The sequence below is a fragment of the Athene noctua genome, chromosome 20 (assembly GCF_965140245.1).
Source record: "Athene noctua chromosome 20, bAthNoc1.hap1.1, whole genome shotgun sequence".
NCBI lineage: Eukaryota > Metazoa > Chordata > Aves > Strigiformes > Strigidae > Athene > Athene noctua.
In genome coordinates, this window is record NC_134056.1 from 2,833,130 (window position 1) to 2,856,587 (window position 23,458).

Consider the following 23,458-nt stretch of genomic DNA (forward strand, 5'->3'; position numbering starts at 1 on the left):
TTCATTGGGTTTGAAAAGAATCGCGTGGAGTTTGAAAAAAAAAACCCAACACACTCAAAGCCCAAAAGACGAGCGTTTGACCTTTGAAGAGGATGGTTGTACATAGATCTGAGCGTCCTTAGCCTTTGGGGGGTGTAGGATAACGGTGAACCTGCCTGCCTGGACCTCGGGCAGGGGGAGCCGTGGGGAGCGTAGGACAGGGTGGTAGCTCTGTGTCGAGGTGCCCTTTCCACAAGGCAGTCGGCGTGCTGGGGCTGTGCAGCCGTAGCACTCGGCCCGTCCTCCAGGAGAGGAACCAACGTGCTCCTTTAAACTGGCATTTAATAATCAATGGAGATTGCTGCGTGCGACAGTCTCCTTCAAATGCAGCTCTAATCACCCAGAGTTGGACTCAGGCACCTGGCTCCCCACTTTAGAGTACGCAGTCTAATAAGAGAGTGGATGATTTTTCAAAGCTATTTTTTCTCTCTCTGAAAGTCCAGTTTAGGATGCTGTCCTGGCCTCCCAGCAACAAGAATTCTCAGCTGGGCCAGAAATTTGCTGGAGGTGGCCTGGAGAAAGTATGCTTTTGGCATAATTTATCGTAGTTAAGCTCTAAGAGGAGACTTAATTGTGGTGCTTTTTTTTTTTTTTTTCTTTTTTTTTTTTTTTTGTGATTAGATTAATGTCAGATCCTCCTTTGCAATGTGAGCTAGAGATGGTCAGGTAACTTCTGTGCTTGTATCAGTTGATCCAGAGGGAGTCCTTGAGTTGACAGGAGTTTGGCTTGATTTCTCTTAAAGACCAAGTTTTAGATCAATGTATACCATGGAATAACCTCCCTGGTGCCCAGGGCCCTGCACAGATGCGTTTCTCAGTGCAGAGCCTCGGCTGCAGTGTGCATATGTCAGCTAAAAGGAATTGAAGAGCTCTGGGGGGAGAGAATTAAGTGGCAAACAACCTCAGTGAAAATAATCCGAAGTACCGAGAGTGTGCTGTGGTGTCTTCTGGGGCTGCGTTCAGCAGAAACATCGCACGCTGGTCGCTCTTCCAGAGACTGGAGCTTTGGAACCTGGTCATCCGGGAACTTATTTGCAGGAGGTTGAGTTGTTAAAGGTAGAAGACGGTGTGGGGAGCCTCAGATGCAGCCGGCAGCAAACCCCTTGATGTCTGCATATTGCCGATTCCGTATTCAGCTGTTGGAAGCTCTTTTGCCTGTATGTAGCTTCTGCAGTAGGCACTGGAGGCCAAGCTGTGGGAAGGTGATAGGAGTGGGTTGGAGAGGCTTTGGGTGAGACCCTTAGGAGTGCATCTGACAGGAGCTGGAGCCTTTCAGCTACTTGCCTGCCTCACGCTCCCGAGTTACGTGTGAGGAACAAGGAATCGGCTCACTGCAGAGGCACCACGTCTCCTCTTCCAGCCTCCCCCTGTCTTTCCCACTTTCCACAAAGGGTCTGTGAAACCGGAGTTCCTGTCGTGGCACAGATAAATTTCACTGCTGAAGCCAGAACCCAAAGGACCAGGAGCTGTGATCTTGCCTTGTGTGCCTGCACCCTGGCTTCGCAGCCCTGAATGGCCCCGTTGCCTTGGGAAGGGAATTTTCAGCCTAACCCCCGTCTGCTAGATTCCTAACTCTAGCTGACATGGGAGCAGTGTCGTACCCACGTTCTGGTTGGTAAATGTGGTTTGATAAAGGAGACCAGAGAAACTCTTAGCCCTCTGAAATGGTAGTTTAGAACCGGTTGAGTTCCATCTCTTTCCCGTGGGGCAGGCAGAGTGCCTGTAGCTGGCCACACGCGGCTGTCTTTGTCTGAGCCATCACCTTGGGTCTCTCCCAGGCACTGCGATCCCCCCCCCACCTTGATCAGAGCCATCGGCACGCCAAGGGATGGGTGATCTATCCTCCCGGCCGCGACACTTGGCAGCTGAACAGATGACTGACTCATCCGCGTTCGTGGTTTCTCATTTAATACTGGGGCTGTTGGGATGATTTAAGTGCCGACAGTCCAGAGAGGAGCTTGTGCTGCTGCCTCCAGCAGGGTTGGGGAGCCATCGCCTCGTCTGCCTCCCAGCCATACTTTTCTTTGCGGGGGGAGCCCGGGGGTGGATCTGTGTTCGGTTGCCAGCCGTAGATCTATCTTGCGAGCGGTTTTATTTCCTCCTGGCGATTGAGCTTTTCCATTGGCTCCTCTTGCTCTCTGTTGTTTGCCTGCTGAGGAGCAAATGTCCTGTGCCCGGCTCTGCCCTGCGCAGCCGGCTGCGGGGTGCTCCGGGGGACCGGGCTCCGCGCTGCGCCCCCCCCACCGGCCCCTCGCCTGAGGCCAGCCGAGCCCCCCTGGCCACCCATGCCCCCGGGGGGAGCGCTCTGCAGGGGGGGCACCGCCGCCTGCCCCGCAATGTAATTGCAGCCGGGGCGGGGGGCCGCGGGGCGGGCGTGCCGGGGTGCGGGTTGCGCGGGGCCGGCCCCGGAGGAGGTGCCGGGGCGGGGGCAGGCAGGGCAAAGCAAGGCAGGGCCCTCCACCCCCCTTCACCCCCCCCCCCCCATTGCCTCTGCCCCTTTCTCTCCCGCAGGCTCTCGTCGCCCGGCGGCTGCGGGGACGGCGGCGGGAGCTGCAAGAGCAGCGGGGTCATTCTGGACATCGCCGCCCTGAAGATGACGGAGCTGGAGTCCGAGGTGCTGCCCCTGCCCCCCCGGTACCGCTTCCGCGATCTGCTGCTGGGGGACCAGTCCTTCCAGAGCGACGACAGGTTCGGGGCGCAGCGGGGGGGGCGGGGGGGGGGTCACGGGGACACCCCCACAGCGGGACGGGGGGAGGGAGGGAGGGAGGCGCAGAGCTGGGGACCCGCATTGCCCGGGGAGGGGGGCACATGGCGGGGCTTGGGGGTACGAGCCTGGGACCCGCCGACCCCCCCCCTCGGGGGGGACCCACGCGCGGCGGGGGGGGGGGGGGGCGCGGAGCTCTCCGCGGTGCTGAATCCCGGGCGGGGCGGAGCGGAGCTCTCCGCGGTGCTGATCCCCGCGGGGCGCGGAGCTCTCCGCGGTGCTGGCGGCCGGGTACAGTCGCGGCGGCCTCGGCGGGAGGGGGTGGGGATGGGCACGGCAACGGAACGCAACGGGGTGCGGGGGGGGTGGGGGTGGGTGTCGGAGTCCGCGAGCACTGGGTCGTGTTTGCGGGAGCCAGTGGTCATGCCCGGGCTAGAGGGCATCGGGATGCGGGAGTGTGTCGGAGTCCGCGGGCACTGGGATGCGTTCGCAGGGACTAGTGGTCATACCCGGGTGAGAGGGCGTTGGGATGCGGGAGTGTGTTGGGCTCTGTGAGCACTGGGATGTGTTTGTGGCAACCAGGGGTCATACCTGGGCAAGGGGGCATCGGGACGTGGGAGTGTGTCGGAGTCTGTGGGCACTGGGATGCGTTTGTGGCACTCAGCACTCATACCCAGGCAAGACGGTATCGGGATGTGGGAGTATGTTGAAGCCCCCAAGCACTGGGATGTGTTTTTGGGAACCAGTGGTCACGCCTGGGCGAGGGGCACTGGGATGTGTGGGGTGTGCTGGGTTCGGAGGCCACGGGGCTGTGTGTGGGTATGCCTGGGACAGCAGGCACCGGGAACGCGTGGGTGTTCCTGGGCTGATGGAGCTGCTGGGCACTGGGAGTTGTGGGTGTACTGGGCCAGCAGACATTGGGGTGTGGGGCTGTGCTGGGCAGATGCCATGCCCGGGAGTCCCATCAGGGCTTGGCAAGGAGGAAAAGGGACCGCAGCCTGGGAGATGCGTGGGATCCAGTCGGGAAGGTGAGGGGCTGCTGAAACTCCCTGTTAAGCCACACGCAGAGCCTGGGCTGAGCGCATGCGTTTCTTTAGGAGATAAGGCTCCTCCAGGCTGTTCTCCAGGGCTGGTTTTGCAGCAGGGGATACTGATGGGAGCAGAGTAACTCTGAAGACCTGCTGTGGATGAGGCAGAACTCTCCCTTTCTTGGGTTGTCTAGAGAAATGGTCTTGAGTTGAGCACCAAGCCTGGTTCCTGGTTGGCTGGCAGGGATTTATTACCAGGTTGGGTGAGGAAAGGAGGAATGCCAGGAGTGGCAAGTGAATTCCACGAGCAGAGCAGTTAAATGAAGAGGAACAAGATCAACCCTCCCTTCAACTCTCTTCACATCATAAAAATCAAAGAGCTGCAATGCTAACTGGGAGTCCAGAAGATTGTCATCTTTTCCCACCAATCAGTTGCATGTTGTAAACAGAGAGAGATGTAACCCTTGTTGAAAAAAAACTCCTTCAATTGCTGGTGAGTTGGCCTTTGGCTAGCTGCTGTCGATTTGGTACACCTGCATCAAGGCTTTTGCGCATTCCATAATTTTTTATCTGTACAAGTATCATGCCAAAAAAAAAAAAAAAAAAAGAGGTGAATTTGACTGAGAATATGGGATTTACAAATGTTCTAAATAAGTGTTCCAAACTTTTATAGCTGCGTAAGAACCGATCTATCTCAAAAATGAGTCTGCGATCCTCGAGATTTTAAAGCCCAGATTTCCTTAACGGGCACTTAACATTTATATGGTTTTATGGCGTAAGATGAGAGGTTGATAGGAAATTCCTGCTGCAGAAAATGTCTGAATTTCAGAATGGTTATGATATGGCTCATTGGGATAAGTTTGAGGTTTAGAGTTTGAATAGTTTTCATATTAAAGTCTTTGAATGGATCTGAAATACAGAAGATGGCAATTGCAGATTGTGTTTTTTCTGCGTTTCACCCTTAACCTTAATTTTAATCTAGATTTGAGTGTTTCTGATTCAGAATCTTTATTTTAGTGTGGAGATACTCCGGATTGTTTTGTTAAATTCATTAGCCTTGTTTCTCAAGATGTCTTTGTTTCACTGGCTTTATGTGCTGCTGTCTTTTGTTTGACTTTCCCCTTCATCTTAGAAAATACCGAAAACTTCACAGCGGGTTTGGGAACGCAAATCTATGAGCACACATTTGCTATTCACACGCAGTGCTCTTGACTTCACTGGGAACTGAGGTGAGCCACGGCCGTAGGCTGCTGTTAGGCCTCAGTTTCAGTCCAAGTTGTTAACGATACTGGGACATTATAGATGAATCAAGCTCGCTGGAGTAATTCTGACAACTAGATTAGTCTGTTCCAAACCAACTGAGTAAGGAGCTGATTTAGGCTAGCAGAAGAAAAGCTGGAAGCCTTTTTGGCTTTGCTGTGCTTATAAATGCGAAACAGCTCAGAGCTGTGCTTTGGAGTGCTTTGTTACAGCACTGACAGGAATGCACTGAGGAAAATTCCCCCTCGTAAACAGTATGGGGAAGTGTGAATGGTAAAATAGAGCTCATTGGACTTACAGATGTAACACTGAAGGAAAACATCCATAGCACTAAATATCTCATTTTTTTTAAATAAAACCAGTGCTAAAAATATTAGCATCTCAAATATCTGCTTTTGCAAAATTCCCCTAGAATGACAGTGTGCTGCTGAAAGTGGGGAGGTTTCTGGGGCCAGCAGAAGACTGAAAGGATGGGGAGACCGTAGGGGAATCCAGGTTTTGCTGCTTCTGGGGAATTAGAACCACTTTTATTAGAGATATATTAATGCATCCTCATCACAGAGGATGCTGAGGAGACACCAACGCTGGACTGGGGTGAGAGAATGAGGTAATGCTGGAGGCTGAGGAGATGAGAGCTTGCTGGAACAAGTAGTTAATTAGAGAGCTGTGGTATGACAGGAGGAGAGAGCATGTCGATAACCCACAGAACTGAAAGAACTAATCAGTGAATATGAGGTGGAACAGGTGAAATAGGCTGCTCCCATTTTACTTTTCGTCTGAGAATGAGAAAGGTGAAGGCAGTCAACCTAAGTAAGGCTTGCTCTTTGGCAGGTAGACTGATTGACGTGAGAATTAAAATAATAGCTTGAATGTTGTGTGGAGGATGGTAATAAATCAGCCAGGAAGCAAATAGGAAAAGACTGGTTGGAAGAGGAATGGGGGAGGTAATTGGATTTGTGCAACAGAGAGAGAAAAACCTAATGACAAGCAAATCTAGAGTTGTCAAACGAAAGTGCTCCTTCCAGCATCTCCTTATTCATCTTTGGAACTCACTACCATGAGGCATCTGGAGGACTTTGGCCTTGGCTGTGTCTGAATGCAGCCCAACTGTATTTATACACCATGCTTGACATTTTTGCAAGGCAGGTCTTTAGGTTAGAGAAACAGGATTAACTGTCACTCAGCCCCAGACTTCCAGAGGATACAAACTGCTGTCTCAGGGCATAAATCTGACTAATGGGGACTGGGAGCTAATTTCTGCTCTGGGGAGAGAATGTTCTTTTTGTGAATGCTGGAGTTACCTCAGTTGTCTGGCATAAGTTCTGTCTGGTTTAGAAGTTTTTTTCCCTCTTTTTGGAAGGTTCTGTCAATGCCAGTACTGGGAGAAAAGGAGATCAGTTCTGCTCTCTTATGGCAGTATTGCATTTCTTATCTCGCTGATGGTTTGGTGTCATGAAAGTATTCAGAGCCGCTGGAATATGACAGCAAAGGCAGCGTTTAAGATACTGAGCCTGTTACAAAAAGAAGGTGAAGAACTGGGGGCACGAATCCTGCTTGTGCCTGCTGCCCTCGCCCACGCCTGGCGCAGGACTTTGCTGGTCCTGGAATCCTGTGCCGTGGTACCTGCGCGTGCGGGAGCAAGGCCCAGGGTGCTGCGAGCTGGGCTCTGCAAGGACGGCTTCTGTTCTAAAGTCATACTGCCTTTGCTGGTTAAAGGCAGCTGAGAAAGCACGTCTGCTGAACTGATAAATATTGTTTTATACCACAAGCTGTGGCGTCCCTTTGATCTTTGCCATCCTGACTATGGCAGGTTTTGATCTCCTGCTTTCTCTTTTCTTGGATGGTGCTGACAACTGGGTTGGGGCATGTATAAAAAAAGCCCATAAATAAAATTAAACTGTATCTCAGAGAAGTGCCATTAGGAGCTTATTTGCTGCCTAATTTAAATAGTCTGAATACTTTCCAGAAAATTGTTGTCAGAAGCCACAGTCCTATTTACAGTGGCAAGAAGTAATGGATGTCACTTTGATTAAGTGCATTTTTCTGAGGCTAATTATCAGCAAAGAATCGTTTTGATGGATGAGGATGTTTGGAAAAGCTGCTTGTGCAGAAGAATTCAGCAACATCTCTATAAAAATTTTTGTATCTCCTGTTTCAAGTCAAAGATTTTTTGTGTGTTGTATAACCAAGAAAAAGAGATTTTTTTTTAATATATATAATTGGGGTGAATTCTTTTAAGTTCCTACTTCTAGGTTAGATAGATTTTTTTTTAAACTGCTTTGTTAAAAGACATCTGGTCTTTGTCTCTTGAATTTGTCCCTGAGTGGTGGCACTAAATCATAGATTAGCAAACTGGAGGGCTGAAATATCAGGCTTGCAGGATCTCATCCTTGCAGTTTTCATGCTAACTTGCCCCAAGTGACTTCCTCATCGGATGCATCATTACATTAATGGATCGGAGCAGTTTTATATCCCTCTGTCAGGTTCCTTGAATATGTCTGTGGCTGAATCCCCACTTCATTGCCATTTGATTTAATGAGCAATTTCTCTCATTTTATTTGGAAGATGCAGATGCTGGTTTGAAGATTGCAGTTTGTACCCAGAAGTTAAAGACATTTATTTCTGTGATGGTGAGGTAATGGCCAATATTTTAGGTTCTGGACTGCAATGTCTGCTCAGGCTGTACCATCTGCGCTTGGGAAGCTTTGTACCTGGATTTAGGAGATTCAGCTCTGATGCCTGTGTGCCACAAAACTCCCCTGGCGAAGGCTCCGTCTCCCAGCAGTTTGATCCCTTGCTTGTGAAAGCAGGATGAAGGTATTTACTGGCTAATACCCCTTCCCTCAATAAGAGTGTTAAGACCCAGTCTGCAGAATCTCTCAAGGGGTGATTTACTCTTAGTTGTGATGCCTGAGCCCAGCTCCAAAAGGAATAAATAACGCTGGTGAAGATGGTGGGATCCAAACCAGAAATTTAGGAGGGCCTGTGTGACCTCTTGAATTGAATTGCTTCTCCTCTGCTTTTGCCACCTGGCAAAGCAAAATAAAAACATCTATTAATTAGATTAGTCTGTTTTCCTGAGTCAATGCCTTTTCAGAAAGTTTTTGTCTGACAGTACACCAGCAAGCATCTGCACCTGAAAGCTCAGACAGCCCGTGGCCGTAACCCTGCTCCTGGTTGGAGCTCCTGCTGCTCTGCGTGGGCTCCTGCTCCTGAGCCAGGCAGCACAGGCAGGTGACACGTACTGGTGTAGCTCTTTCCAAAGAAGGTGCCTACAGCTCTGCTGTGCCAGCCAAGGCTGTGGGCGACACTGAATTCGGTCCCCAGGTGCTATCTAAGTTGTCGGAGAAGCTGCCAGTCAGGAGTGCCTGAGCTTTTGGGGGTCGGACTGGACACATTGTGCTCCTTCTTCTCTGGGGCTTATTCCTGCTCTCTGAAGGAGCGGGCAGGGGATCCCCGGCCACCAGTCAGCCGGCCTGGCTCTTCTCCAGCACCGTGCCTTAGGTCTAGACTAGCTGAGCTTATAGCAGTGGAGGGAAAAAGCGCCTGGGACAGAGTATTGGCGTGCTTGAATCTGCTGCCAGTCCCATTTGTAGAAGAGTAACCAAGAGTCCTGTGCTCCACAGTCCTGGGTGGCCGGGTCCTCTCCAGCAAGTGTGGCTGTAGCAGGTCCTTGCCCTTAACAGAGGAAAAATAACATATATTGCCCCTAGATTCCTCAGACTGACTCCAAACGGGATACACCGGGGTGAGGAGCATGTTGTAAGCTTTATAAAAAGAATTCGGGTTTTGTTGCGTTCGTACTTTTTTTTTTTTCTTTTTTTCTGTTAATGCTAGATAGCATTCTTAATTGTGATTGGCCTTTCCAGTTGTTCTGAAAGGCTGCAGTGATGATTACTCACGTGGCGTCTTAATTGAAGTGCTGTTTGGAGTTTTTAAAATGGATAGTTCCTTGTAGCAATTGGTGTGCCTTTGAGTATTCATCTCAAGGCAGAAACCCCTGGACATCAGCAGGAATATTAGGAAAGTGATGAAAGTAATAGAATAAGAGAAAAATGCGCTTCTCTTATAATTATGTCTATTATTTTATAAGAAAAAGGTCATTACTCTTTTCAGGGATATTGCTTTTACTGTCAGTAACGGACCCTTGCTAGTAATAAAAAAAGCGCACGTAGCAGTCTGATGGAATGAGTGGAGGTGTCCCTGGAGTGCTGCAGTACGTACAGCTGTGCCCTGATGAAAAGGAAGAACAGCATTGATTTTCAGTTATTTAGTGCAATTTAACACTATGGGCTCAAATTTCCCTCCCTCCCTGCTGCATTTTTTTCAGTTTATTTACTTTCACTTTGGTTTCTCTTCCGTTTGTTGGGCGGATGGGCTTGAAAGGGAAAACGTAGTGTTTGAAGTTACCTGAGAGTAAGTGAAGGGGAAAGCATGAGCAAGGGTGGCGGAGGGCTGTGTCCCTGCAGAGACCCGCACCAGTTGAGGATCTGTTCTTTTTGGCTCACGTTGTGTGCCAGAGCAAAGGGGAAGGGCAGGGCCGTGGGGAGGAGCAACAGCCCTCCCAACCCAGCCGTGAGCGCACGGTCTCCAGGCGCTCGGCGAGGTGGGCACCCTGTCAGGAAAGCACCTTGGTGGCCGACACTGGCCTTACTGAAGGAAAATTAAACGTGTTGGTAAAATGTACATTTTTAACTCCCCTCAACCAGTTGTACAGGACACGCGGAAAGTCCTAATTGAAAAGTTTCCTGTGGTGAAACTGAAGAAATGGAGTGCAGAGTGGTGTGAAAAATGTTGGAGTCTTGGGTCCTGCTGTGGTTAACGAGGGCAAATCTCCTTCCACGTCTTCTTGGCGTGAGACTGACGCCCGGTGTGGACATCGCCGGTTGTTCTAGCTGTGCACGGGCTGCTGCACCTTTCTGCCTGGGGTTTCTTGGAGCTCCTGTGCTCAGGTAGACAGCTGCTTAAACCTGCCAGTACGGAGCAGAGAACAGAAATCCCACGCGAGCCGGTGGGAGAAGCTTGGTTACATGTAAGATCTTGGCACAAGGGACGTGGGTCCCTTTTGCACCAGGGGAGTATCATGAATGTGAAACTGTCCACAGATCTGGTGAAGAAACAGTGATATTTGTCATCACAGCAAACGCCTGTGTCTGCCGAAATCAATGGAAGTGTTGCCGCTGGCTCGGGTGAGGGCGGAAGGTCAGGCTGGGACCGAAGCTGTCACTGCTGCTGTAGTGACAGTGTGAGAAACAGCTTGGCAGCTGTAGCTGTAATTGCAGAGAATGCATTAAATTTTTCTGCTATGTTTTCCCACCACTTTGTCTCGTCACAGTTGCATCTTTGTTCCCAAGGGAAATAATTTCTTGCCGTTTTGAAGGTGGTGCTCATTCCTCTCCCTCTGCGCAACCTGTTCGCTGACTGCCTCCATGTGGGGAGTGTCGGGGCTCGGGCATCCCCCGCTCGCTGCCTCAGGGGAGATGGGGGCTCGACCCCTGCCGCACCATCGCTGCCTGCCCCGTCCTAACGCCGGCTCTGCTTGGGCTTGAGGTGCTTTTTCACAGACCCCTGTGTGCTCACGGTGAAGAGAACACAGGCAGAGCTTAAATAAATGGGTTCGTAAATCCCCCTCATACATTCTCCCGTAGGGCATAGCATCTCAGAGACTTCATTTTGTGGTAGACTATGCAGCAGAGGGGTTTAAAGAGGAATAAAAGGCCTGAAATTTGAATCAAAACATCTCTGTTTCTGAGAAGTTTCACTAAGAAGAGAGGATTAATGCTTTACTGTCTACTATTTTCAGCTCTGCTTATCAAGAGAGATGTGAACACGTTGCCTGCTGAAGCCCTGCAGCTAGTGCAGGTTTCCTTGCCATGCTGCATTTGCCTCTGCCTCACTGGCACTTGCTTGGATCCGTAGCTAAGATGTAGGTATTAATTTGCAAAGAAAATACATCATATTCCTCCTGACTGACAGCTCGGTGAATGGGTCATACAGGCACTGTACAAATATCTTGCCAGCGGAGGGTTGGCAGGGCAGGCTGCTGGGCAGTGCGAGGCTAAGCAGCACCAGCCGCCAAGTCCCTCAATCTGGAAATTTCTTCTATTATCCGTGTATTTATTTGCTGCATCGCTGCAATAAAATTAGTTTTATCCTCCATTCTTTCTTACCTGTCAGAGAGTTCAGAGTTCAGATTACATTGCTACGTGACATTTGGTATAAAACGATACTGTTGAATTTCATCTGCCGTCATGACCTTATTTCCTTTCTTTGTGGAACATTTAGTTGCCGTTTTAGCAAATTCACAGCTGGCTCTTTTTACTCCAGGGAGACGATCAAAGTCCAACCTGCTGGAGAATGCAGGTCCCTGGGGGTGAAGGTCTGTGGGGAAGAGCAGTCTGCTCTCCTGCCCTATCCCAGCAACCTTATTGTGGGGGTCTTAAAATCTCTGCTGCATAGCCAGAGGGCTGGGAGGAGGGTTCCAGGATTGCAGGTCCCCTGGATAGACTTCAGCATCACCCCTTCAATTATTCTAGACAATAAATAATTGATAATGGAGTTCATGGTTGAAACCCAGGGCTTAAGTCTTGGTGGGAGAAATAGGTTGTAGACGTTAGCACGTTATTAGCAGATTAAATTTTTTTTTTCTTTAAAAAAAGGGCATGTTTTCCAAAACTGTCAAGCTCGGAAAACTTGTCCCTCCAAGCAGGAAGCCTGTAGTGGTGGGTAAAGCAATGCTTTGTGACAGTTATATTAGCTTGTAAGCGTTTTAAAGGGTTATCTTCTGTTTCAAAGCTACATCAGACATTCAGTGCAGGGGACAGGCGTGCTCTGCAAGGACCATCCACAGCTTTCTGGAAGAACTCCAGGAGCTTCGAGTCAGCTTTGCCTCTTTGGATTTGCACCGGGATCACAACTGCATGGTCTTGCTTATGTCTTTTTCCTAAAGATAGATCATCTGCTTCTCTTCTGGTCATCTCTCTTCAACAGACGACCTGGGGCTGTGCTGTTTGCTGACAGTCAAACGGGACACAGCAGCAGCGTCTTGTGAATGGAAGTGAAGAGAAGCCTACGGACAGGAGAAACACGTCGGGCTCGTGACCTCTCCAAAGCAATCGCTTTGTGGTCGGTTCCAATGTGCCGGGAGCAAGCCCTCTATTTTGGGAATGAAACTTTCTGCAGTCAGATGGTATTGCTGCCTGCGAGGGTACCTATATACGTGTTTTCCCCCGTGCTTTTCTATATTTTCCCCATTGAATAGGATCCTCTTGCAATGGAGAGGGTGCATCCTGCTCACACTCTTTCCAATCATTGTTTTTCCCTGCTTTTTTCTTTTCTTTTTTTTTTTTTTTTTTTTCAGCAGTTGTGTGGGTGTATACACGTAGCATGATGTACAAGTAGCCATGGCCGCAGCCTTTGAGAGTTCAGAGCCAGGCCAGGACGTGGGCGCAGCCGGAGGGACGGATGGAAGGAAGGAAGGAGGAATTGTGCTGAAGGCTGAGGATAATAACACACGCTGAGCGAGCCCATTAGCTCGTGGGGTTAGCTGGGCAACGTAGAGTGAAATGGCAATGAATTAAATGGGTGAGCTACGTGATTTGCATCAAGGGTGAAAGACTGAAGTGTGGTGAGAGGAGGAGCAGCCCAGTGAGGCGTTATCTCGGCAAAGCCGAGAGGTTCATTCACCTTTGCCTTTGTCGGGTGACTGCTTTCAGGCGTTACGGTTTTGCCTGATGTCAGCTAAACATTGGAGTGAGGGTCGGTCTCGTACCTGAGCGCATTGGTTGGGCAATAACCCGCTTTTGCTCAGCGTGCAGCCGCCGCCTGCAGGGTTGGGCACTCGCGAGGCGCTGGCTGTGCCGTGCCGCTGTGTGCTGGGCTGGAACCAAAGCTCCCTCGGCGCTGGAGCTGCTCCCAGCTGCCGTGTGAGGAGCAGCGCTGAGCCCTGGCTCCTTCCCTCGGGGAGCAGAGCCGTGGAGCAGCCCTCCACTGCCCAGGGAGGGCTTTGTGTCCCACACGGGGAGTTGGCTGTCGCAAGGAACTGATGGAGAGGAGTGCAGGTGTTTGCTGTGGCCGGTGCAAACCTCCCTCTGCTGCTCAGGGGTGTCCATCTCGGACACAAGCTGCTTTCTCTCCCGCGTGGCATCGTTCCCCTGACCCGCCTGGGGCTGCCCAGCCTCCGACCTGCGCTCCGAGCCCCGCCGTGGTCGGTTTACTGAGCCAGATTTCATGTCTACTGTTGTCAACGTTTTCTTTGTCACAGATGATTTTTGCTGCTGCTCTTTCATAATACTGTGGTAGAGCCCTCTTGAGGACAACACAAACATGTCTCCTGTCTAAAACTCCCCAAACCCAAAGCAAAATTGTGATTTTATTATTCTCTCCAGGACTCTTCACTGTCACCTGTCTCCTAGCTTTTAGTTGTAGCTTTGCATTGGCTGGTGTGGTGTGTTTGTATGTGAGATGCTGGATACGCTGTCGGTGGGGCGTGGGGGGGTGTGGAGAGGGGATGTCTGTGTCTCCTGTCCCTGCAGCAGTTTAACTGAGGCTGGAGGCTGAGATCTTCCATGCGGCTTGATCCTGCCTGGGGACATGCGAGGGTCCTGAGAAAGGTGCTGTCATCCTGCTGTCTGCAGGTCCTCAAACTCTTGGAGTTAACCATGGATCTGTCCCCCCTTCCTCGTGTGCTGCTGGCTCTTCTTCCCATGCTGGTCCTGGTTTGCAGAGGGCTGTGACAAGTTCCTCTCTCCGGGCTGGGGCTTGTCGCTCTCCTGGAGAGCAGACACGGATACTGTGTCTTTGTCGGCCTCTCTTATCAGGTACAACAGCAGGATTTTTCAAAAACAGTTTCATTTTAAGGTCAGGCGAAACCCACCACATCTACTGCGATTGAGACCTGCTGAATTTTGTTAAGTCTGGGTGGTGGTTTCTGCTGCGTGGCAAGCACCCGTGCTCCCCGCTGGGGCTCCTGTGGGGCCTTTCATGGGTTGTTGGGGCTCTGCGCTGCTCGGACCCGCTCTGCAGCCACGGGGCTCACGGAGCCACCATCCACTAGCCCTGCGGCTCGGCACGGCCGCGGGTCCGCGGGAAGGAGCCGTGGGGGAGTGCGGCGGGAGCTGCAGAGCGAGCGCTGGTACTACAGCGGCTGTGTTTGGATTAGTGACTCTGCCGCGCTTCCTGCAGCCCACGCAGGCTCCCGCAGGAGCGCGAGTGTTGCTTTGCAAATTTAGCAGCTACCTTTAGGCAGGGAGCAATTAGTTTTTGGGCCGTGGGTAGAGTCATCGAGCCTTTCAGCATGTCTCATATCCTTTCCCGGTACACAGGTGGTGACTATTAGTTTTCGTTGAGCTTTGCTGCAATCGGTTTCTGACTTCAGGTCGATACAAGTGGATTTATTTGGGAACTGGACTTTCCAAATGCCGTGCTGCTGCTTTGGCCTGGCCAGCCCTCTGTGAGCCTTGGCTGTGGGTCAGTGCCCCTGTGCATCCAGCACCCATTGCTGGGGTGCCAAGCACGAAGCACAAGCACCGTGGCTTGATGGCAGAGTACATGCTAGCTCCCCGATGGCAGGAGCTGTCAAGAAAAAAAAGTCTCCTCTGTCTAGGAGAGAGGAATGTTTCTGGGGAGCAGGTGGTGAAGATGTTTAGCAAATGTCAGCTTGAGACCTTGCCATCCTGTGGGCAGAAGTGACATCGCTGAGAAATGTGTTATCCTGTCAGAAAGCAGCAAAAAATCCACCAGCTAAATGTTTACGAGCAAGGCAGGCCTTTGCCAAAAGCGGGTGTTTTTCCACCCCTGAGACTCATGGAGCGAGAGCTCCTCGGAGCAGCGGGAATCCTGCTCCTGTGCACACAGAGGCTGAAGGCAGGAGCCGTCGGCACCGGGCGGGCAGGACATCACCATCCCCCCTGGGCAACGGCTGCCAGCCGCTGCTCACCCCCGAGCCACGGCTCCTGCCTTCTCCTCTGGGTGTTTGTTGGTTTGGGGTTTTTTTTGCTCCTTTGGGTTTTAGCAAGAAGCAACCTCAGAGCTCCTCGTGCCTCTGCTTGGGAGCCCGGAGCTCGGCTCTGTGGGGGCTGTGGGAGGATCTCGCCTCCTTCCCCCTCTTGCACTGAGCAGGGGCCAGGCAGGGCTGATGCCAGACGAGCAGCTCTGGTGAGACGTGGATGCCTCCATCTGCTGAGCCAGCCTTGGCCTCGCAACGCGTGTCACTTGGGTTTTGACAGAGCCGGGGGAGCTGGGGCTCAGCCAGCGTTGCTGTTTATCGCTGGTCCCAATGTGATGCCTCGAGTTTTACTGGGGAGATCGGGCAGCTTGTGCCCTGCTGCAGGCAGAGAAGTAAACGCTCTTGGCTTAGAGATTGTCTCAACTCTTCTGCCAGTTCAGCTGTGTTGGCCTTGTAACTATTACTGCTAGGAGATAAGCATCTGGCCGAGCCACGCTGCATTATTTCTGAATGCCTTAATCAATCCCTGAGAGCTACTTAGGTTGAAAGTGGCCTTCTCACTGCATGTCTGTGAGGAATAAAGCTTAAACAGAAAGGTTTCCTGCAGATGGGTGCTAAATACAGTTTTTCAAAGCTAAAACACAGTCTAAAACTTCTTCCTTTCAGACCAACTATGAGTGTGACTGTGTGGCTGCGGGTGGGGAGAGCTGCAGAGACTGAAGGAAACTCGTTGGCCCAGTGTTCACGTGTCAACGTGTGAAGCACATAGTTACTGGGCTAATAGCTCCGTATGGGAGTATTGTTTGAAAAATTTCTAATTTAATAAAATGGGTAGTAACTGGTTATTAGCAGAGATGTTAATTGAAATAATTGGCATGGACGCTAGTGTGCTAATTTAGTTTGGTATTTATGATGCACACAGTGTTTCTTCAAGGACAGAGGAAATGGGTATTAGGTGGTGCCTGTATTTCCCAGCAAGAAGTTACAGCTGGTCTCTGAAAAGACATTTATTCGAGGAAGCTGTTTAGTCACTCTTCTTGAGCTTGGATTTCGAAGATGGATTTGCTTCATTACAGTTCGATGCAATTACACCCACGCTGCTGAGAGTGAAGGCCTCCTCTGACACTTCAGTTCCCACTTCAGATGACTTGAGATTGGTCTTTCTAGTCATCCGGAGCAGCTCCACCCCTCTGGCACAGGGACGTTCCCTTCCTGAGGCGCTCAGACACACATACGTGCATGAGTGTGCTCACCCACGTGCCGGCATGCAAGTGAGAAAGGGGACGTTCATCCTCTGTCTACACCCTTTCATCCCCACTTGTCTGAAATTCCTCAAGACCGGTACACACCGCATCAGTTCCAACTCGGTAAATTGGCACCATGAGGTTTTCTCATGTGGAGAAAGACTTCATAGGCTCATTTTGGAGTGGAGGTCTCTCAAACTGCCATCTCAGAGCTGTCGTATGGGGAGTGCCATGAGCTGGAAGGCTCTGCTGCAGGAGTTAGCGATCTGTCAGGTCACTGAAAATGTTCCATGGTGAAGAGACGGTGACTTGAAGAGCCATTACACCTCATCAGCCTCTCCCAGAGCTGACATTCAACCATTGTTCCATTTCATCTTTCTCCAAAGTGCTTTTAAAGCTCGATATTGTCACTTAGTTTGGATTCTTCCCACACAGTATCTGCACTTAGGACTGCCCAGTGCTGATGGAGAGGTTTATTGCCAGCAGCTATTGTGCTAAAATAGAGAGGAAAAACAATTTCTAGTCAGCTCTTGTTATGGTCTCTAATGGGAGATATTTCTTTCTTGCTAAGAACTTGTAAATGCCTTTTAATGCTGGATGCAGTGCTCTGTGGCTAAGAAATGTTCAGCCTTCAAGGGTTCAGCAGTAGAAATATTTCTTCTTACAGACATGGGCAAAACTCATTGCACATGTACAAAGGATGGATGCCTTCTCAACGGTGTGAGGTTAAAAAAAAACCCAAACAACTATGAAAAAGAGCAAAGCCCAACTATCAAACCCCAAAGCTTGTGCTCCAACACCTGGGGTCATGCCTCGTACAGCCTTGTGGAGGTGTCCTGGCTGGCAGGGCTGTGCAGCAGGTTCAGGTTAAGCCCAAAAGGTTAATTAAGTAAATTAAAGCCATCGTTTGCATAGCAAGGCTGTGCTGCTGAAGGAAGCCCTGTGCTGGTATGTAGAGGAGGGAAAACATCTTCTGCTTTGTCTGTGACGTGCAGGTTTTTCCAGGAGAAGCCGGTGATGCGCTTTGCCCCAGGCAGGCATCCAGCTTTGGAGGCGAGGGGCAAAGTTTATTCAGCGTGCAAGCGTGCGGAAGCAGATGGCACTGTGCCAGGCACGGCTTTGCCCTGCTGAATGAAGTTGGCATTCGCACCCCTGGGAATGGCTCTGCCCTCCTCGTGTGTGACACCGAGCTCCTGAGGGGCTGCCCTGCTTCAGAGGGAGCAGGTGAGGGGAACACGGATCGGGCTTCAGCGGGAGGGAGGAGGCAAAGGAGGGACGATGATCTCTGTGGCAGGGAGTTATGAAAGACTGAAGTGAAACGCGTGTCTAGATGAGTCCTGTGCCCTTTTCCAGCATTGTCGGTGCTTTTTTATGTGCTGGTGTGATTTCCCCATTCCGTTTTGGGAGAAGATGGTTCACGAGAGACACAGCGGGTGCTGCTGATCCGGGGTGTATTACCGAGTGCAGGAGAGCGCTGGGATCCACTTTAGGGCCCAATGGCTGCATTTCTTGAGCACTTTTTGAGAGTCGGAACAATCGTCCCACCTTTTAAGGCCTTTTTCCCCCTCTAAGCTGCCCTATTTCCCACTACTAGATCTTAGGGAGAGAAGGGAGTACAGCTGAACCTGCTGGTGCAGATATGAACACAATCATGATATAATTTAATCTTGATCCCATTAAACAACCTTAATGATCAGAGAGCTTCTCACTTGGTTTAATGGACTCTTTTCCAGATGATGAGGCTGCGAGATCAGACACTTGTTATAAATGTCTGTTTATTAAACAATCTTTCTTCCTAAAAGCCTCTGCCTGGCCAGAATGAATATAAATGGAGAGGATGGTGTTTGCACTTCAATCTTTAAGGACATACTGTGTAAAAAAACCGGAGCCTATTCCTTTTTATTTGTGTGTGTCTTTACATGAGGGATGAGAAGAGGCCAAGACGTTTTTTTTTTTGAAGTGTGCTTTTTACTGTAAATGTATGAGGCAGTTGAGACCCGGCATCCGTGAAATAGCATCTGCTGTCAGACTGACTCCTGGAGCAGATATTCCCTTCCCAACAGATGATTTGGTCATGGGAGTTGAACCAGAAGCTGACAAGCAGATAAGACCAACAGTGTATAATAACCTGACTTAAAATCCTTTTCTGTGGCTTTAGTTCAACTTTTCCTCTTGACCGGGTGTGCTTGGCAGCGCTCACCTCCTTTGGGGAGAATTTCAAGGGTTTTTTTTTGTGCAGAAGAGGCCCCTGGAGCCTCGTACATCAGGGACACGGTGTTTAACACAGTCCTCTGCCCATCTTACTCATTTATTTCGGAGATCATGAAGTAGGTAGATACCCAACATTGTAAAAGACATTCGCTGTCACATAACTGCTGTGTTTAGGGCTTTTGGGAACACGGTGCCCGTTCGTGGTGGCGGTTCGGGTGGCCCAAGCATTGCACAAGAAACCTTTCTCTTCCTTTCAATACCTTGGTGCTGACCCTTGATTTGGCTGAACGTGTAAGCAGAGAGACCCTGTTCGTCAGATCCCCGACGGCATCTGGGCGCAGCACGAGCTTTGGCTGGGGCATTGCACATCACCTGGCTGGCAGGGGCTCCGAGCTCGTGGCAAAACTTTCAGCTACAGCATGCTATTGATCGGTAAGCAAATTTTTCTTTTTGAAGTTAAAATAAGAAACGTACTTGAAGATCAATGGTCTGGTACAACCCCTTGTTCTAGTCCTTCCCACACACCAAGATGAGGCTGTCACAGACTCCATGGAGTTCATGCTTCATTTCTGCAGCACATCGTGAATTTCTCTTTATATGGACTTGCCATTTTCTCTGTCTTATGTAATGTATTACAAAATACATGGTGACAGAAACGGGAAATGTATGGCAAATGGTACCTAACATGATCCAGCGACCCTGGGGAGGGAAGAGAATTTTATTACTGTGAGACACAGTTGGCAGAGCCAGCGGAGAGCCCCAAAGCCTAAGTTTCTCCTTTGAAGATTCATCTTTTTAGAAAACAAAAGATCCAAGAAAAAAAATGTTTTAAGGCTTTTAGATGCTAAAATTTTCTGCATTTTAAGCAGAAACTCTTAGAGACTTCTAATAAGTAAACACTGCTTTGCAGTTTAACGGATCATTTCATCGATTTTAATACTTGAGTAACAGAGTCGCCACAAAAATGCCACGCCAAAAAGGCTCAGAGTCCTTTAAAACTGCAAAGTAGGAATCACTTTGGCATTTTGAAAAGAAGTGTCTGTGAAATTGCTTCCTGGCACGCTCTGCTGGGGAGCTTTGCGAGGTGTTCTGCAGCAGCAGGCGCCTGTGCCTCCCGCCTCATTCAACCCCGGAGCGTGTCTCCATCCAGAGCGTCGCCGCCTGCTGAAGGCGCTTTGCTGCTGGGCTGGAATGGCTCGCGAGAGGCTGCGTGGGGAGGCACAGGGCATCTTTTCAACCCTTGCTGTCTGTCACGTCCCCCGGGGAAAGCCGGGCTGAGTTCCTGGGGAGCAGGGGGTTCCCCGGAGCGGAGCGTTGTTGGAGAGCGTGTGTCAGGAGCTGGGGGTGAACACGCTGCTGACGTCTGTCCTGCCCTTCACTGCTGGGTGAGGGTGCTCAGAGCATCCTTCTCCTTTCTCCAGGTCATGGCTCAGCCACCTGCAGAAGGAGGGCAGCAAGGGGAAGGTCCTGGCCTTGGAGGGGACCTGTGGGAATCCGTCCCTTGGAAAGGCTGGAGGGAAATTAGAGAACTGCCACAGTCGTTACGCCACACGACATGGGTTTATTGCCTCCGACCCACAGCGTGGGCGCGGGGACCTCTGTCCTGCTCCTCCTGTGGGTACGGCCAGCGGTACCCAGGGGTGTTTACAAGGTGTTTCCAGATTGACAGGGGAAAAGCACCGCGTAAGTGCTTGGAGCAATAAACATTTATAGTGCAAAGATCGTTACAGCTGGGAGGCAACAAATTGCAGCTACTGGCAGCGGAGGGCAGCCACCCGGCCTGCGCGTCCCGGGGAAAGGGGCTCTGCCAGCCCTGAGCCCTGCGCCCGGGGGAGCCCAGGAGCCCCCGGCTCCTCCTGGCTGGGTTTGGGTCCTGCCCTCCAACCTCCTCTGAGCATCGCTGCCTTCCTCCCGGCTCGCCGCATTGCTCTGCGTCCCTGCGCAGAGCCGGGGCTGACTCATGCTCTGGGAAGCGCTGCCCGTCCCTGCCAGCACGGGCTGCCAGCTCTGCCTGGCTGAGGACCCCGGCGCTGGTCTCATTAAATCTTGGGAAGCAGATAGTGACCCCGTTATGTACTCACCTGGAAAAGTGACTCAGCCGTGCCTGATTATTTTGCTCTGACTGGAGACTTTTCATGCTTCCCTTGCAGATATATATTTAGATTTTACCCAAGGGCTTTTAATTTCCTCACTGGCTTGAGCAACTGTGACAGGTATACAGATACCTTCCCTTTTCCTCCGTCATTTTAACATGCTATCAGCACTGTTAAGAAGTGGGAAGAGATTACGAGTCATGGTAAAGCTTCGGGGTCTCATTGCTCTGCTTGTAAGCATGTAAAATGCACCACAGAAATAGGAAACTTGTCGGAAGTATTGTGGCTCTGTAGGGATATTTGTTCAGCATCTGCTCGGGTCTGCTCTATTTCTTCTTCTCCCTGCTAAGCCGTCCCCAGTTAACATACTGGGTTTGCAGCTTTCATGTTCATTGCTGATGAGCCACACTTAGAGAGGTAAAAATGGGTTTGCAAAGGCTGCGATGACAGTTCTGGGATTCAGCGCGCGAGGCTCTTGCGTCGCAGTTACATAATGACTCTCGCCAGCTTTCCCGGTAGTTGGGGACTTACTTGGTGAAGGGAACTTGGTGAAGGGAACCCCCTCCTCTGGGCTAGCCAAGAAAGGACTTGCAAACAGGCCCACAGGGTGTAGCTGCGGGGGGGACTGGCTGAGACCCCCGCAGTCGCAGCAGCGTGGTGCCGGGGCTCACATGGGTGCTGCTCGTCGCACTGGCAGCTGTGGGACACGTCTGCCTGTTACTGGGCAGTTCCTGAAGTCCTGGGTCTGTAAGGGAGATGCTTTCTGCTTTTCTAAACGCTAACGTTTTGAAATTGTTAACATTTGAAATGTTAATGCAGAGAACTTGGAGAAGAGGAGAGAAATCAAAGGTTCTTCTAGTATCAGACACACCGTCCCCCTCTGGGCTTGCAGCCTGCCTGTGAGCTCTGTATGGATTTTCTTACTTTGCATAATTTTTCCATCTCTCTCCATCAGCTCAGCTCTTCAAAGGCTTCCTTCTGTTTCCAGCTCCTGCTGCTGCTAAATATGCTCTCCTCTGTGCTTTCTAAAATGTTCCTTCTTCCCAGTGCTCCTCTTTATTAGAGAAGTCTCCCCAACTCTGCAGAGGAGAGGCTGAGCGAGGCAGCGAGCTGCTGCCAGGTGCTGTTCAGTTGTGTTGCCCGATTCAGCTGCCAAGACTAAATAGGGGAAGCGAGGAAATAAAACGCAGCCAGTTTATTTCTGCCTGTGTCATGCAAATATTTCAGGTGCCGTGGAGTGCCTGGTGCGGCACCGGCTGGCCAAAGATTTCCGCAGCTGCGCGGTGTTGGTGGTGAATACTGGTGTTCCCCCGCTCCAGGCTCTCCCTTCTTGGGTTTCTTTTGTTTGCCGTGGTGCTGAGCACCCTGCAGGAGTGCGCTGGGGGATGGAGCCCCCCCCAGGCCCACTGTGGCCCCACCGGGCGGTGCAGCAGGGTGATCCTCGGAGGTGACACCCTCCCAGAGGTGGACGTGGCTGCAGCGATTGATTGCAGACAGCGTGCTCCAGCAGAGACTCCTGGACGCAGACACGTCTCCAGCGCCGTTGTGGTTTTGGCCGCCACCGCGTAGCCCGATTGCTGTCCCAGCCAGCCGCTGTGATGACAGAAATCCCTGCAGTTTTTGAACTTTTCCTGAAATGATTTTAATGACAGTTTAATAATAACACTTAGCTCTTGGTACAGAGCTTCTCACCCCTGGAACTGAAATGCTTTACTGCAAAGGGTAAGGACCATTATCCCCCATGTTCACAGAGGGGGGAATAGCTGGATTTTATTTGTGAGAATAATTCCACTTGTTATAATTAATCAACTTCTCATATGAATGGTGTTGCTTTTTAAAGACAAATGTCAGGAAAGAGTCTTAGATACAAAGGAGAACTCACAGTGGTGTAGATTCTTCTGACGGCTTCTCAGGGAACTCGTCAGTGCCTGCGGTGCAAAGGCATTAACCCTGCCAAGGCAGCGTGCGGAGGGAACGGAAAGGAGACGCAAGACAGTAGATGCAAAACAGGGCCCAAGGATTGACTTAGTGGTGCCCTAGATCTTGGCGAGCAGGCGCTGCAGGGAGCTGCCGTTGCCCTAACCCCCCTGTGTATTGCTCCCTCTGCACTTCGCCTCTCCAGCTGCTCGAAGCCCCGTGGCTCGGGAGGCCTCTCCCAGCTCCTCAGTGTCCTCTGGCTCTCGGTGTGCTCTGCGTAGCGCATGGAGAAATTGCACTGAAATAATTATCGTTTCTTAACCGGGGGGGCTCAAAGAGGCCAGAACCTCTCACAAGCTCCTGCAAAGTCACTGAGGGTTGGGCTTTTATCCACTCTTCCTCTGTCCTGCTCTACACCCCCTCTTGCCTCTTGGCCCTCTTCAGACTGCAGGCTCGCAGGGGAAAAGGGCCAGGTTCTTATGCTGAGCCCAGGCAAACAGAGGCTTGTTTTGGCTGGGACCTCTTGGTGTGATGGTAACGCACACAGCGAATAATAATACCCCTGTGCACCGTGGACGCAAGTGGGAGAGTCGTTGAGATGCTTCCTTGTGCCACTGCCCTGCTGCTCACAGCCCATGCTGGTTCTGCTTGTGGAGATGCCAAGACATGGATTCACCTCAAAGAAAACCAAAGTCCTGAGAAATCCTCCCGTTATCGCCGGCAATCTGCTGCTGAGGGTCTCTGCGTGCAGGCACCAAAGAGAGGGGAAGGCGGGACCTGCGCTCCGTCAGATACAGAGCTTAAATGCAGGCCACGTTTGCATGTGTTCTGAATTGCAAAGTGTTGCTATGGAGTTGCCTGGCCCTCCCCTGGCGTGGAGCCCTGCTCGGGCAGCTCTGACCCTACCTGCTCGTGGGGAGCAGCCTCTGGCAAGCCCCAGGTCACCCAGATGCACGTCTCTGTGAAGAGCAGGTAGGAGTCCCCATCCATCCCTGTTTTTCTCCCGGTTCTTTCAG

At 51.1% G+C, this 23,458-nt stretch overlaps 1 protein-coding gene across 3 annotated transcripts in view; it reads left to right on the top strand.

Moving 5' to 3' along the window:
• Nucleotides 1–2,632: 2,632 nt before the first annotated feature.
• Nucleotides 2,633–23,458, top strand: part of KCNT1 (potassium sodium-activated channel subfamily T member 1) — a 71,337-nt gene continuing 50,511 nt past the window's right edge. For all 3 annotated transcript variants that reach the window (XM_074923895.1, XM_074923897.1, XM_074923898.1), the window contains exon 1: nucleotides 2,633–2,727. In XM_074923895.1, the coding sequence (XP_074779996.1) occupies nucleotides 2,633–2,727 (95 nt within the window). The remainder of the gene's footprint in view (nucleotides 2,728–23,458) is intronic.